Raw genomic sequence first — 16,939 nt, 5'->3', positions numbered from 1 at the left:
ACTAAACGTCAAACGTCTTCTGCCGCCCGGGTGACAGCGCGCTCGTGGGGGGCGCGGGAGAGTACGCCACCTGCACGCCGGCCGCCACCTCACCTGCACGCCAGCCGCCACCTGCATGCCAGCCTCGGTGCACGCGCGGGGCCGCAGCACTGAGCAGGCGCTCCTCCTCCGGGTCTCACCTGTCCGCAGGCCGCGGTGACTTGACGGGCGCATGCGTGGAGAAAAGGATGCATTTTCCAAGTTCTGCTCTGCAGACGCCACGCTATTCGCACGTTTCTTCACTCCCAGGTGCTACATCTTCTCCACTGAGAGCCTTCTCTCTGGGAGTTTTGACATTGTTTCCACTCCACTCCCTTGGCTCACAGGGCAGCAAGTCAATGGCAGTTCACCAATTTGCCTGAACTATACACTCCTTCGTGTGAAGGGGAATTCCTTGCCGCGCCTGCCACTGAGGCAGTTGGGAGGAGGGACTGCACATTATGCTTCGTTTCTCTGAGGCGGCATCTGGTTTAACTTGGGGAGCCTGTAGGTCACACATTTCCCCTCTGAAGGCCGCGTGGTCGACATTTCTGCATAATTTGGGACGGAGCAGAACAGTGGGTGAACTTTTGTCCTCAGTCATAAGCGGTCTTGCATTGTTTTTTGATCCATTTCAGAGACTTTAGAGTCAAACTGGAAAGGTTAACTGACCCCAAGTTGGGCAGTAGCAAATATGGGGTTGGGCAAGGGGCCCTCATGATGACAGGAGTGGGCTGTGTGGAAGAAGCAGCGGCCTTGTGGGACCACGCGCCTCGTGGGTAAGTTGGACCAGGAACAGGCAGCCAAAGCAGGGATCAGACCTGATCCCGCTGCTGACCCCTCCCCCAGCAGGGGGCGCAGCTCCTCTGTTCACACTTCCCGCTCAGGCGAGTAGGGGAAGGTGAGATAAAACCAAGTACACGCCCCAGCAAATGTCATCTGTGCCATCAGCTGAGCCCAATCAAGAGCTCTATTTTTAAAAATATATATATTTGTATTGATTTCAGAGGAAGGGAAGAGAGAAACATCAATGAGAGAGAATCATTGATCGGCTGCCTCCTGCACGCCCCCTACTGGGGATCCAGCCGGGCATGTGCCCTTGACTGGACTTGAACCCATGACCCTTCAGTCTACAGACCAACGCTCTATCCACTGAGCCAAACTGGCTAGGGCAAGAGCTCTACCTATATTTTTTTTATGGTGCAAAGTCTTAGTTAACTATTTCCTTTACTCACATTGGTGCTGATAACTGTGTACTGAAAGGGTTACCTGAAACCTTTTAAATATACATTTTTCCATCAAATCAAACTGACCACTATATTTATTTACCTCAAAGAAAGGTCACCTCTGTGATGGGGAAAGGATGCACCCTGTTCTCGGAAGTGTGAACAACAATTTGAGAAAATAGGAAACGTTTACACACTTTAGTTTTTTATTGAAGAGGCAGTTCAGACCCACTCATATATGCAAAGGGTAGGATGACAAAATATGCAATGACCCGTCACCTTTAAATATTTTACTTAAAATATACATGATAGTAATTAAGCTTTATGGTCACAGTGTAGGAAATTTTAGCAGTTGCCATGGAAACTACTATAAAGAGTATTTCCTGCACGGAATTATGCAAAAGCTACCATGTACTTCCTGGTCTGCAGCATATTCATACTCACCTAGAAAAATATGGCAAGAGTGCTGAGCAACAGAAATGGTAGACATCTGGGATTTTAAAACTTTTTATGGAAGTCTACACACATGCAGACACACAACACACATATCCCGCGTGCAAACGCGGGGTATTCAGCACCCACATTTCAAATAGAACGCGCATCACCAGTGAACCCCGCCCCCCCAGCCTGTGCCCAGGCCAAAAGGTCTCCTGTTGTCTAAGTGCAGAGACCAGTTTGCCTGCTCCTGTTGTAAATAGGAATCACACACGATGTTCGCTTTTGTCTGGATTCTGTCATTTGACCGTATTTGTGAAACTAAGCTGCATCATGGTAGGTTCTCTGCTTTACAGCGTTCTGAGTGGAAATACACCACCGAAGTTCACTCACCTACTGCACATGTGCCTTCAGAGAGCTCTGGGTTTTGCATTCTACACCACAGACATTCCAGTCCATGGCCTTTGGTGGACGTCCCGACGTTTCTGCTCGGTTTGGGAAAAGCCTTCAGCTTGAAGTGCTGGCTTTCTAAAATGGGTCTAGCAATTGGCAACGGCAGCGGCAGCATGGACTTCCTGTTCCTCACATTCTTGCCCACACGTGATGCTTTCCCGTGCTTTTCACTAACTATTTCAGGGAGTGGATGGGAGGACCACATGGAGGAACTGTCCTGGAACTCATGAGCCAGGTATGTCTCTCTGTTTTGCAGTTGTTTTTGTTTTTACCTTGAAAGCATGGTGAGGTAAGCTTTCCCCTAGGCACTTGAGGATTTTTGATGCTACTGTAAGTGGTATTGCTTCCAAATTTTTCATTTTCTATGTTTACTGCTGGTATATTAAAGCAATTTTTCATAATGAGTTTGTATGCAGGGACCTTGCTGACTTTACTCATTAATTCTAATTATCTGTATAATTCTCAGACTTTTCTACATACAAAATCGTCATTTGCAATAGAAGTTTCACTTCATTCACTTTCTTGGCTAGGTCCTTCTGCCCAATTACCTATATATAAAAGGCTAATATGCTAAGTGTCCCTCCACCCATCTGACCGGTTACTATAATGTGCACTGACCACCAGGGGGCAGATGCTCAACATAGGAACTGCCAAGCTGCAGTGACTTGGCAGTAGCGGTTCTCAGGTGACGCACCCTGAAACCAGAGAGGGGGAGCCCAATTCCTATGGGGGCCGCGCGATTCCACCTTGGGCCGTGGGTTGTGCTTTTGCTGGGGCACGGTCGACCCCAAATCTGGTTTACTGCACACTTGCGTTTGCGTTCCATACCATGTACGACAGCAACTTTGCAGAGTGCTCTCACACTCTGGGACCCCTCAGGGGATGTCGGAGAGCCGGTTTTAGCCCGATCCCTGCAGGCCAGGCCAAGGGACCTCACCTGCTGGAGGGACCCTGCTCACTCTGTAGGTGTCAGGAGGGACCACAGGAGGTTGGCTCCAGGGTGTGTCCAGCCTGTCTCAACAACCTTCTAATTATTTTCCTTTCAATGTGCACGAATCAGTGCACCAGGTCACTAGTACTGAATAAAATTAGTGATAGTAGATATCCTGTCTGTTTTTGTTATCTTGGGAGAAAACTTTCAATATTTCACCACTAAGCATGTTGCTGACTGAAGTGTAGGATACTCCATATCCCACTAAAGAAACTCCTTTCTACCCAGTTTGCTAAGAACACAGGTGAATGGTGATGTCACCACATTTGTTTCCTGCCTGCTAGATTACTTTCCTTCATGTGGTGTCATGGTTACTGATTTTTGATTATTAAACCCTCCCCTTCCTGAAGACACATCTGACCATTCTGTCTGCCCGGGACGGGGTCATACAACCACTATGAAAGAGCTACAGGCAATCAAAATGGATTATCACGATTTGTTTAGACTAATCAGGACTTACCCTCTGAGTCATGTTAAGAAATGATAGACACCAAACTCTTACATCAAGGCAAGAGAGGAGCAAGGACATCGAGTTAATAAAAAAATGTCTGCTAGAAATTGTATTAATTTTTCCAAAATACTGGAAATAAGGGGCAGTGCACAAAATAATGACACTGTGTTCATATCAAATAAAAGCATAGATAACATTTCTGAATTACGTAATACTGGCACACTGCACAGTCAAACGTATGGGTTAAAAAACAGGAGTGGGATGAGCGCTGGGCATATTTTATAGAGTAAGAGCCGCAGAGTTGTCCTTAACTACTGTTTATGAAAATAGTATGTTTTAAAATCTTTTTTTGCTCAAATGTAGTTGAAAAATACAAAAATCACTATTGGTGAGGCATTTATTAGAAACCCATTTATAAGTGCATCAACAGAATAGAAACTTATGCACTTAACTATTCTGTACCTGTCAAACATCTCACCAACATTTTGCCATTTTAATACTCAAATAAGAATACTCCCTTTTCATAAATTATTCAAATCCAAACTTGCATAGAATTATTAGATTGCATTTTTAAAACATGATAGAAACTTCCATATAAGTATTTAATGCTACTGACCTTATTATCAAGTCCTGATGGTTTGAAAACTTCGTTTTATACAATAAAGGTTTAGAGGTGATAGCTTCTGATATCTTTCCTATAAACATGTGATTTTACATCAGAAATATGGCTTTTGGTATAACAATTTCCAAGACAAAATATTTTTCCACATTTATCAATTTTGACAGACTTTGCCTTGGTATGACTCCCTGATATGTAAATACAACTTTAATCCAAAATAAATATTAAATATTTATAAAATTGACTCCTGTATAAATTATCTAGTGTCCAATGAGTTGTAGCATGTTCTGAAGGCATTTTTTCCTGTTGCCTTCTTAGAGACTCTCCTCTGTGAAAAGTCAGATGGAAATGAACCTAATGTCTGAATGTTTTTCCCTATTCAAACATATGAACTCTCAGATCATGATATCTGACTCCAAGTCATTATTCAGAGGGTTTTTCTAACACGAGGTCTGACTTTCACAGGAGATTTCCCTCATTGAGTACATTCACATTCCCCCGCCTATGGATTCTCTGGTGGCTGTTGAAGGCTGATCTGTGGTGGAATTTTTTCCCACATTCATTACATTCATAGGGCTTCTCTCCTGAATGAGTTCTGTAATGCACAGTGAGGTACGACTTCTGGGAAAAGACTTTTCCACATTCATTACATTCATAGGGTTTCTCTCCTGAATGGCTTCTATAATGTACAGTGAGGTTTGACATCCGAGAGAAGACTTTTCCACATTTACTACATTCGTAAGGCTTCTCTCCTGAATGAATTCTATGATGTATGGTGAGATATGACTTCTGAGAAAAGAACTTTCCACATTCATAACACTCATAGGGCTTCTCTCCTGTGTGTACTCTCTGGTGTCTAAAGAGGGATGAATTATGGGAGAAGGTTTTCCCACATTCGCTACATCCGTAGGGCTTCTCTTCTGAATGACTTCTATAATGTACAGTGTAGTATGACAAATCAGAGAACAATTTTCCACATATATTACATTCATAGGATTTCTCTCCTTCTGGAATTGACTGGTGTCCGTCAAAGGCTGAATTTTCAAGGAAAGTTCTCCCACATTCATTACATTGATAGGGTTTCTCTCCTAAAGGAGTTGTATGATGGTCATTAAGATATGAGAATTGAGAAAACTTTCCACATTCACTACATTCAAGGGGTTTCTCATCCGTGTGTACTTTCCGATGTCTAATGAAGGCTGAATTCAAATTGAAGGTTTTGCCACACTCATTACACTCATAGGGTTTCTCTTCTAAATGGCTTCTATAATGTATAGTGAGGTATGACACTCGAGAAAAGAATTTTCCACACTCACTACATTGATAAGGTTTCTCTCCTGTGTGTGTTCTCTGATGAGTAATAAGGGTAGATTTTCGGTAGTAGGACTTCCCACATTCATTACATTTATAGAGTTTCTCTCCTGTGTGTGTTCTCTGATGGTCACTGAGGGCTGACTTGCGGGAGAAGGATTTCCCACACTCATTGCACGGATAGGGTCTCTCCCCTGAATGATTTCTCTGGTGGAGGGTGAGATGCGTCTTCTGGCAGAAGGTTTTTCCACATTCACTACATTCATAGGGTTTTTCTCCTGAATGAGTTCTCAAATGTTGAGTGAGATGTAACTTCTGACAGAAGGTTTTCCCACATTCGTTACATTTATAGGGTTTCTCCTCTAAGTGTGATCTCCGATGTACAGTGAGGGTTCCCTTTTGGCTGAAGGATTTGCCACATACATTGCACGCATAAGGTTTCTCTCCTGTGTGAGCCCTCTGATGTATAATGAATTTTGACTTTTTACAGAAGGATTTCCCACATTCACTGCACTCAAAGGGCTTAAGTTCCATCTGTGATCTCTGGTACATATTAAAATTTGACATCTGGAGAAAGTCTGGTCCAGAATCACTCCACTCACAGGGCTTCTCCCCGATATAAGCTCTCTTATGAGTTTCATTGTCTAAGGCTTCCATGCATTCATTATACTCAAAGGGTTTCTCTAAAATATTAATTTTTTGAAGAATACTTTCTTCATTTTGAGAAAAGCCTTCCCCATTTTGATTCAATTCATAAGGTTTCTCTCCATGGTGTGTTTTCCCACATTCACTACACTTATCAGACTTCTTTCTTGCATAGCTTCCATCACTAATAATTAATTCTGAACTAGATTCTACATTTTTTCCACAAGAGACACAACTATGAGATATGCTTGAAGGAACAAAGTTTGCTTCTGTGTTATAAGTTTTATCAAATGTATTCTCTCTCTCTTCAATTAAAGTTTTACTACTGATATAGTAAGTTTGCCTTGAAAGTTCATCTTCGTTTTCTTGGATTCTTTCTAATACATCATCAACTTTCTTGATTTTTTCTGAAAAGGAATAAAGTTAAATAAACCTTGTGAATCTGAATGTACCAGCTACAGAATAGAAGTGGTACTCAAGTACCCTATTGTAGGGTTAACTCTTGGCTTTTAGGCCAATTTTCACAAATAAAAAATAACTACAAGTGTATAATCCTCTTTTCCCCTTGATTTGTCATTCAAGACAGACAGACAGACAGACACAGACACAGACACAGACACAGACACAGACACAGACACACACACACACACACACACACACACAAGTAGAGCTAGGGGAGAAGGATAAGGGTGGGGTAGGACTCAGTGTTAGTGGATAAAGCAGCCGTGGGCAAACTACGGCCCACGGGCTGGATCCAGCCCGTTTGAAATGAATAAAACTAAAAAAAAAAAGACCGTACCCTTTTATGTAATGATGTTTACTTTGAATTTATATTAGTTCACACAAACACTCCATCCATGCTTTTGTTCCGGCCCTCCGGTCCAGTTTAAGAACCCATTGTGGCCCTCGAGTCAAAAAGTTTGCCCACCCCTGGGATAAAGGAAGGATAAATTCACTTTGAATACAAGTAGCTTTGTTACTTTACAAATATGTTCAAAACTCTGGTATAAAAGGTAAAATAAACAAGCACAAGTGGTGAGCAGAGAACAAAGGCATTGAAAGAGTGCTAGATCCAGGCAGAGTAAATAGAGGCAGTGGGAGAACAACAATGACTAGATGTATATTCAAAGGAAACATTCAAGGATGGATGACGCTTGGGAGAAATAGATTATATTAACTTTATATTAAACTGTAAAATATCACTCCACAACAAGATGACCATAGTAACATCCTCACTAGCAGAGCTCCTTCCAAAATCTTTGCCGTTCTATTCTGCACAGAAGTCCAAAAGAACAGTCTAAAAGCTCCATTTTCCTCATGTTTAGAGACAGTCCCACAACCAGGGCCCCAACTCCCTCGCCTTGATCACAGTCACCAGGAAGGAGAGTTCCCTGGCACATAAATGTCCCAAAGAAAGACCGAAGGCAAGAGGCCTTCCGGGAAGATCAGCTCTCTGAAGGGTTTGCAGTCTTATTAACACGCACTGAACCTGTCTGCACAGCAGAGCACAGTGGTCAGGAGCACTGGAACCCCAACACAACACATTACAAGCTGAGGACCTTGAGCAAGTGACAGCTGTGACGCAGGCTCCCTCACTGAAATGCGGACAATAGTGCCTAACCACAGGGTGGGGAACAGACTGATCTCATCAGCACATGTCATCTGCTTAGAATGGTTGGACACAAAACAAATGCTCATTAAGTCTCACCATTAATTCTCTTTCAATTTTCTGATTTAAACTTCCTAAAACCAGTCATGTCCCTGACACAACACCATAGCTCAATTCTTAATACAAATAAGAGTTCCCACACTCCTGGGTTTCATTTGGTGTAAAACCTTAAATATCAGATTCCAAAAGTTGCCCCTAAAGTAGGAACTTCTATCTAGGCATCTTACAGTTATGGGATCCTCTAAACTACTGTGAGCCACTCTCACCCACACTCATTGCAATACCTAGAATCTGCTCTGAAACCTATAACATCCTGAGCCCAAAGCCCCAAATACAAACAGGAAAAATCTGAGAAGTTGCCATTCACCAGTAAGATTTTTCACTGCCTGGATTCACAGCATCCGTTCAAACCAGCACTGCACTGGGCTTCCCAAACCCCCGCTGCTCCAGCAAGCTGGCTCCTTGCCACCCGCGAGCCGGTCATGTTCCTGTTCACACTGTACATGCCATAAGCAAAGGGAGGCGGGCAAGACCACAGCACCGGTGACCTGGGGGCTCTTTCTGAGAAGGGAGGAAGCGGCGGTCGCGCTGGCACTGGCATCTGTCAGGGAAGCGTCCGCTGGACCACAGGTGAAGGGTTAGGTGTCAGCTGGATGGATCCGCAGCATAAATACAAGTTCAAAGTCCTAACAGTGGGGACTACAGGAACCCTTTTAAGGATCCAAAGAAAAGTAAAGGTGTGGAAAGCAGGTCCAGGGTCAGCACTCCTGAGGAAGGCAAGAGGGTGAACTGAACCCGCTGATGAGACACCCTTCCCGAACGGCTGCTGTGCACACAGGAGCAGCAGACAAAGGAGCGAGCGATGGGGAAGGCGGAGCCGGCCAGTGTCACGGCCCCAGATCAGCCAGGGGCGCAGAGGGGGAGGAGTCAGCTCCTCCAACAGCACAAGCACACGCCCTGGGGGGTGGCTGGCCTCGGAGCTCTGGGAGAGGACACGGCGCTGGCCTGTGAGTGCACGGGGCGGGCAGGGAAACTGCGGACAGAACACGAGCCTGAGGCATTTCACAAGGAAGGAGAGAAAGTGAAGGTGGAAGAACACGAGAAGCTCGAGGAGATTCTGTCAGGCTTCTGAATGCCTGCGAAGGGGAATCTGTGGTAAGGGGAGTAGCTTAGTCACTGAGAATTCAAGAGCCAGAGGAGGGACCGGCTCCTCAGCGTGGAAATCACGTGGACACTCACAAAGAAACTGGACACGTGTGGGAGGGAGAGCGCCCTCTGGGGCCCGGAGCTGTGACCTGGGCATCAGGCACCGAGACGCTGCCTGGCACTCCCGCAGGCCTGGGGGCCCACTTCTGAAAGTGGGATATTCTGCTAACTCACCTGGGCAACCCTGGCACGGAGAGCCACCTTCTGCCACCCACGGCTCCTCTCCCTGCTCCAACCTGACGATCACACTGGGCTTGGTGCTGTCGTACCCTGTGGCGGGAAAGGAGACGGGCTTGGAGCAGCTGCTGCTGCCTCGGAGGCGGCACAGTAGGGTGGCCTTTTGCACCTTATCAAAGGCAGAACATTTTTGTTTTATTTATTTTTTAAAATAAATAAAAGGTGTTATTAGAGCGATGCATGCAAGAAGCAAATTATTGTCATTTCCTCTTGCAGCTCTGCTGGGTATATGATTTTTAGAGAAGGTGGACGGGATGGGGAGAGAGAGACACATCAACTGGTTGCCTAACACACACACCCTGGCAGGGGCCAGGGATTGAATCTGCAACCCAGGGATGTGCCCTTGACCACGCATCGAACCCACAACCCTCCAGTGCACAGGCCAACCTCTAACCACTGAGCCCACCAGCCAGGTCCAAAGTTAGAACTTTCTGATGGAGAGCAGAGATACAAATACGCTCCCTGGCCCTAACCGGTTTGGCTCAGTGGATAGAGCGTCAGCCTGCGGACTGAAAGGTCCCAGGTTCAATTCCGGCCAAGGGCATGTACCTTGGTTGTGGGCACATCCCCAGTAGGGGGTGTGCAAGAGGCAGCTGATTGATGTTTCTACCTCTCTATCTCTCTCCCTTCCTCTCTGTAAAAAAATCAATAAAATATATTTTAAAAACAAAACAAAAAACAAATACGCTCCCTGGTGCCCAGGTGGAATTCAATGGTCTTATCACCTATTTCTTCAAACTTGAGGATAAAGCCATTGAACAGAAGCCCCACCACAGCAGTTCAGGGAGCCGCTCTGCTCACCCACGGAGACGAGGTGGCTGTAGTTCTCCAGCATCACGTCCCTGTAGGTGGTCTTCTGCTCCGGGCCCAGCTGCTGCCACTCCTCCTGGGTGAAGTCCACGGCCACGTCCCTGAATGACACTGGCTCCTGTAATGGCAGCGCGATGGGAATCGGAGATGTGGACAAGGCGTCCGGGGACAAGAGCTTACCGAGCTCACTGGTCAAGGCAACCAGGAGCCCTGTAACCCTTTTATGGTGCAGGTTGTGGGAGGGAAACCATGTCAGAAACGCAGGGCATTTGGGTTCCTTCTTGTGTCAAAAAAACACAAAACCCTCAAACCAAAAATAAACTGTTTTCTAATTTTGGAATTGAAGTATCTGAGTCTGGGCTGCGCTCCTGCTCTCAGAAAGCCACATCCGGATCCGGAGGCAGCAGGGAATGAGCAAAGCAGGACACAGAGTCAACTCTCTCCACTGAACGTGGTGTCCTTCCTGGAGGCAACGCTCAGGAAACCAGCCCCCCAGAAAGCAGCGAGCCGAGCACGCCAGCTCGGCCAAACACAAGTGAGGGGAGCCCGCAGCCTGTGCACTGCTGGGGCGTAAAGTGGGGCAGCGGCTGTGGACACAGTATGACGGCTCCTCAAAAACTCAAAAACAGAATGATCACATGACCCGGCAGCCCACCTCTGGGTCTACACCAAAAAACGGAAAGCAAGGACTGAAGAGCTATGTGTACACCCTTGTACACAGCAGCAGTATTCCAACGGCTAACATGGGGAGGTAACCAAGTGTCCATTACTGGATGAATGGATAAGCAAGACGTGGTCTGCGCACACATGGAACATTACTCAGCCTTAAAAAGAAGGACATTTTGACAAGTGGTACAACATGAATGAAGTTCAAGGACACATGCTAAGTGAAATACTCCAATCAAAGACACAAACACTACGATTCCCCTTACACGAGGCCCTTAGAGGAGTCAGATCACAGACAGGCAGCAGGAGGGAGGTTGCCGGGGGCTGGGGAGAAGGGGAGTTTGTGTTTAACAAGGACGGAGTTTCAGGTTTGCAAGCTGAGAAGCATTCTGGAGACGGATGGCGGTAATGGCCGCACAACCATGTGGATGCACTTAATGCCACTGAACTGCAGCATTTAAAGATGGTGAAGACAGCGAATTTTGTGTTATGTGTATTTTACACAATGAAAAATTGAGGGGAAAATGATGTGATACCAACCGAATTACACACATATCCCTCCCATCCCTGCTGCAGCCCTTCCCTCCACACAGGGGAGAGGAGCCAAACGGGCTCATAGCCGACACACTCACGTTAGCGGTAGCAATTGTTACCTCCAGAACGGAAATTAAAAACGTCAAAAATCACCAACTGAGGGAAACAGTATAAATAAAAGATAAACATCAAAATGAATAACCCAACCACAATAGAATCAAATTCATAAAGAAAACATCTTATATAACTTTATATTGATTTATATTTTTAATAAATTTACATTTTGTATTGATTTATATTTTTAATAAATTAAGCAACATATTGCTTCCATAAATGAGAACAGTTTGCTAAGAAACAGCCACCAGAGAATACTTAGAAATTAGAGACTGCATTATTGAATTTTTCAAGATCCTCAAGTAAGAAGCTTGAATAACAAATGAGACAGAATATATGTGAGGAAGGCTCTCAGAAAATCAGAAACTGAAATGATGAAAGAAAACCTGAGAGAAGAAAGCCAGACGCAACAGATTCAACATTTTCAGGAAGACGGATGCGGAGGAGCCACAGGAAATGCTAAAGGCAGAGCGGAAACTGGTTCCTGAGCTGAAGGCTCAGGCTGGCCTGCACTCCGAAGGGGCCATCTCACACCCAAAGGAGAACACTGGGCGGAAGGACAGATGAGAAATTTCCTGATAAAATAGACCAGAGGATGAGGGAAAATCCAAAACATTACAGAGGAAAAAATACCCCTGAGCCTTAGTAACTGACATTGCTTCTCCTGGAGAACAGCCGACAACTTTTAAAAGAAGACGATTCTGAACCTAGAACTGTGTGTCAAGTCAAACTATCATGTACGTACACTTAACGATACTCTAAGGTGCTTTCAGAAAAGCGAGACAATGCCTTCGCTAATAAAACAGCTGCCTTCAGCGTGACCGCTGTTCTCCACTGGAACTTGAGCGCCAGCGAAGAGGAGCGCGGGCCACGGGAGCCGCAGGCCGGAGCCCAGTGCTGTTAGGGAGCAGCTGGAGGAACTGCAAACATTTAAGTCCGGTTTCAGGAGGGAAGTGCTCAGTAAACGGCTCCATTCTCCTACTATTTGCAAAGGCCGTGCCGACAGAGGTCTAGACCGCTGACCCGGCCCTGACAGCGGAGGCAGAGCCGCCGGACAGCAAAGCAGGACATCCACCCAGGAGAGTCCAAGGACCAGCCCGGTGAGCTATCAAATCACCGGGAGGAGGTAGTAACCTTCTGGCGTAAGCTAGTCCGCAAGGCCAGGAGGGGTAGGGTTAGAAGACGGCTTCATCAGTCAGTAACATGCATACCAATATCACTTATACCAACACAAACATTCAAAACAAAATATCAGCAACAGAACTCAATACCAGATTGAAGAGATCACATATAATAGCTAAATGGGACTTATTCCAGGAATTCAGACTAGTTTAATACCTGGCAATCCATTAATATAATGTACCACTAGAGTACGGATCAGAATGAAAATCTTCTATCTGCAAAGATGCTGAATAGGCCTCTGAGAATACTCAAAATGCGCACTGAATTTAACAAAGAAAACCCTCAAAAAATAGAAATGGATTGATACTTCACTAACATGAATATATGTAAATATTTACACACGAAGTCTTATAATGTGCATAGTATATGATATATGCATATGTATGTGATACATATATACATATCTATCTCAATCACACACAAGCACACATGTACACTTTTTAAATTTATACAGACACACACATGCTCGCACGCACACATACGTATGCTTCTGTCCTCTCAAGTTTTAAAGTCAGGAATTTCTTTAATGGGAAACACTAGCCATTCATGAGATGGAAATGCACGCGTGGGCCCCACAGCTCCGGCCCGCGAGGCCCAGCCTGGGCCGGGGGAGAACTGAGACCAAGCAGAGGAGAAAGAGCTAAATGTCATTCACAGTCCCGGACTGCAGCCTCCACCAGAAATCAAAAACAGGAAATCCTGGGAAACTGGCTAAACCGAAAGGTGAATGTGGATTAGATAAGAGCATTATATCAATGTTAAACTTCCTAAATTCAGTCACTGTGCCAGGAATATGTAAGAGAATATTCTTGATCTTAGAAGGTTAAATCTGAAATACAGGTTAAGGAGGCATGACATCTGACACCCATTCTCAAATAACTCAGAAAAAAATGTAATACACACAGAGAGAAAATAATACAGCAAAAGTTAAAAAATGTCAAAAACTGGAGCATCTCAGCAGCAGGAACATGGAGTTCTTATACAATCCTCGTGACTGTTCTGTAAATTTGAAGTTTTTCAAAATAAAATGTTGAATAGAAGAGAATACTCTAAAATACATAGGGAATGTTTCAAAAGGGTGCAGAACTACTGTGAAGGGATTCAAAGATGGGCCACTGAAACATCAAAAAGAGTAACAACTTCAATCGCTACCAAATCCATTTAACCCATGAGCTCATAGAGACGACAGACTGAAACGCAAAGCCCTGTCCCTCAGGAGCCGGCCCCGTGCTTTGGAAACTGTCCTTCCCGTTTGAATCACAGGGCCAAGGGGAGCGATGTTCTTCTTAGAAGAGTATCCCAGCGCGTAAATGAAGAAGAAGCGGTAAAGAAGCTTGTCACCATCTGGTCTCCCCTAGTGAATTCGTGGATCAGGGCAACGGATGTCAATCAACAGACGCTCACATCACAAGACGAGACAGGAAGGCAATACGGGCTCCAGCGGGAAGAGGACAAAGGCATGGACAGCACAGTCTTCCCAGAAGAACTGAACCTAAACCTGAGGAAATGCCCAGACCTAACTACCAACTTTACCAGGAGTGCAGGGGATTTGAAAAGCAAAGTTAAAACAGACAGCAATGCAATCAGCACAGTCCACACTGGGGAAACTGAGGATAAACAACCCAATTTACTTTTTAAACATTTTTTAAAGACTTTTTATTGATTTTTAGAGAGAGGAAGGGAGAAGGAGAGAGAAACGTCAATCGGCTGCCTCCTGCATGCCCCCACTGGGGACTGAGCCCGCAACCCAGGCATGTGCCCTGACCCGGAATCACCAGCGACCTCTCAGCGCCCAACCAATTCAGCCACCAGGACCAGGGCACAACCCAATTTCTTCAGAAAACAAATTTCAAAGAAATGACACGAGACATACAGGGAAAGTTATTATTAGAAGAGGCCAACTGCAACATATGGCCTCTATTTGTATCGTGATCGAAAAGAACAAATTAAAAAAAAACATTTAGGAAACTGAAATTTGGACACTGGATCTTACATAACAAAGGACAGTATTGTGAATTATCCCAGCCCACCTGGGGAAAGCCTCTTTTTCCTTCAGAGACACATTGAGAAATACAGGTCAATTTTTTTTTAAAGCCAAGTAAAGGGAGAAAGTATCATTTGGAAGAAACAGATGTCAAAGGCAGATGCATGGTCACGTGAGGAAAAGGACTGGCAAGTGTCCATAGGATTTGACTATAATTAGGTCACTGCTGATCTTCACCAACAGACGCAGGCAAGTGGGCAGGACTAAGCCAAGGCCCTGAGGCCTGAAGCGGGAATGGGGAGCGAGGGCACCCTTACCAGAGAATACCTTTTTGTATTGTTTGCTGGGCAACCCAATAAACAGACGAACAGAAACATCTAAAGGACGAACAGGTCAGTGCCCCTGGACTTCCTGTTATCCCTGGATTAAATAGTAACAATGGAAATGTATCTATTTCGATCACAATTATTTTGGTGCCTGAAAAAACCAAAATATTGTTCTCTTGGGCAGGAGGCCCTATGCTTACAAAAGTGAGGACAAGCCATATATTGCAATGACTTCCTGGTTGCTATTATGAAAGCTATCCACACTGTATCAACTTTATTAAAGAAAAATTCTCAAGTCCTAGTAAATCTTTACAACCCACAACTAACAAATCACATAGTCTCTTATAGTCTACACAGATCACACAGTGGGTGGTATTTTCCTTTTCCTAAGATGGTCAAGGGCATTGGTCGTATTTGCAGCTCAACCTCAATCGCCCTAAAGCATCCTACTACCTGGACACGTGAATTGACAAAGATTCTTGGTGCTGACGCGCCGACACTCTCAGAACTGCATTTCACACAGTCTTTTACCTACCTCCACGTTCCCCGTTTAAAATGTGGACCCTTATAAACTTCCCAACCTGTCTTACAGAGCAAAGTGGGAAAACTCACCTGGGACTCATGCATTTTCTGCTGCTCTTGGAAAAGTGTGGAGGTTGTTAACAGCGGACCTAGGGGAGAACAAGCAAGTCATTGAAGTCATGAATGAGTACCCTGGCCTGTGTGGCCGGGAACCTTTTGCATGAGAATCGCCAAAGAAAACGCAATAAAATGATGCCCTGTGAACACTCAGATCGGGCTCAAGGGTGACAGAGAGACACACCCGAACCACTGCCACCCCAAAAGGATGGAGGTAATCCGACAGGTTCCTCCCATTGGTGAATATAAACACTGACTCCGTTTTCAAAAGGTTGGCCACCACTAAATAAAAGGTGGTGGTGGTGGTGGAAATCCTGTTATACTGTTGACCTATTTTCTTTCAATTATTAAAAATCAAGGAATACAGAGGAACACAGCATATGTGCTCTCAGAGACGGGATAAATGTGCATCACGGCGGGGTTTTATCTGACAAGACTTGGCTAGTGCTGCACTTACTCTCTTAATAAAACCGCAGTACAGTGGGCACAACACTTGCCCTGGGAGCCTGAGTCCTGTTCGCGGTCCCACCTACAGGCGAACACCCGGGCAAGTCCCGCCCTTCTCAGGCCCAATCTCTTCCGCTGTCACCGAGGAGCAGGACGCCCCCTGCAGGCTCATCGAACCGCGGCACCGGGACGGCACAGGCAGCTCCGAGGGGAGTGGGCACACGCTTAGGCCGGTGAACTAGGTCCTGGTGGACGTTTAGAGACGCTGGGAACCTGGGGAGGGCGAGGCGGAGGAAGGGGTGTTGGGGGTGCAGGGAGCTGGGGCACCTCGAAGCCCAGGCTGGGACCCCCGAGGCCCCCAGGAGACAGGGAGGTCCCCAGTCCAGGGGGCGCCCGCTCCCGGCAGCCTGCCCCTCCGCCTCTGACACGCGGGTCCCCGGGAAGCGGTCCACGCTCCCGGCCGCAAACCCCTGTGTCCTCGTCCGGGGCGAGTCCCCTGCCCGGCTCACCGCGGCCGGGAGGACCCAGAACTGCCGCGGCCGCCAGCGCACGACCGCCCCTCGGGACTCGCTGACCCGCCCCCAGGCTCCCGCGGCGCCGCCGCTTCTCTCCCGGGGCCCCCGCCTCTGCGCCTCCCAAGCCGCGTCCCCGAGGAGCCGGCTCTGGGCCTACGGGACACACTCACTCGGGAGAACGTCCCTCCCGGGGCCTCACCGCCCCGCGCGCCTCGGCCGGGCGCCGCGATGCCGACGGGCCGGGCCCGACCCCGCCGCCGCCGCCCAGCTCCTCGGGCCTGGCCCGCGGGCTCCGGGGCCGCCTCCGGGTCCCCGCTCCAGACTCCGCCCGCACAGCCCCGCGCCCGCTGCGTGGCGGCCCGACCGGACAGCGCCCAGCCCCGCAGGCCCCGGGATCGTCGCCCAACAGAGGCCAAGGCTTGGGCACCAGGGGCAGCGGTGACCTGGGCTCGGACAGGAAG

The 16,939-nt window shown here is 46.7% G+C and overlaps 1 protein-coding gene across 5 annotated transcripts; it reads right to left on the bottom strand.

Annotated features, from left to right (window-relative positions):
* Positions 1-3,953: 3,953 nt before the first annotated feature.
* LOC102438133 (RB-associated KRAB zinc finger protein) lies at positions 3,954-16,729 on the bottom strand. 5 transcript variants are annotated; one of them, XM_023761416.1, is made up of 7 exons: positions 16,649-16,729; positions 15,974-16,236; positions 15,490-15,548; positions 11,370-11,427; positions 10,063-10,189; positions 9,199-9,294; positions 3,954-6,556 (listed from the first exon to the last, which is right to left on the bottom strand). In XM_023761416.1, exons 5-7 carry the CDS (start codon positions 10,094-10,096, stop codon positions 4,653-4,655), a joined length of 2,034 nt encoding a protein of 677 aa, XP_023617184.1. In that variant the 5' UTR covers positions 10,097-10,189; positions 11,370-11,427; positions 15,490-15,548; positions 15,974-16,236; positions 16,649-16,729; the 3' UTR covers positions 3,954-4,652. The 5 variants fall into 5 exon arrangements, 4 of the variants coding, with proteins under 4 accessions (XP_023617184.1, XP_014318909.1, XP_023617185.1 ...); XR_002831406.1 differs by lacking the exon at positions 11,370-11,427 and adding an exon at positions 8,186-8,585 and having other exon boundaries at positions 6,450-6,556; XM_014463423.2 differs by lacking the exon at positions 11,370-11,427.
* Between the last annotated feature and the right edge of the window lie 210 nt (positions 16,730-16,939).

Source organism: Myotis lucifugus, unplaced genomic scaffold, assembly GCF_000147115.1.
Source record: "Myotis lucifugus unplaced genomic scaffold, Myoluc2.0 scaffold_208, whole genome shotgun sequence".
NCBI lineage: Eukaryota > Metazoa > Chordata > Mammalia > Chiroptera > Vespertilionidae > Myotis > Myotis lucifugus.
This window is presented reverse-complemented; position numbering and strand designations above follow the sequence as displayed.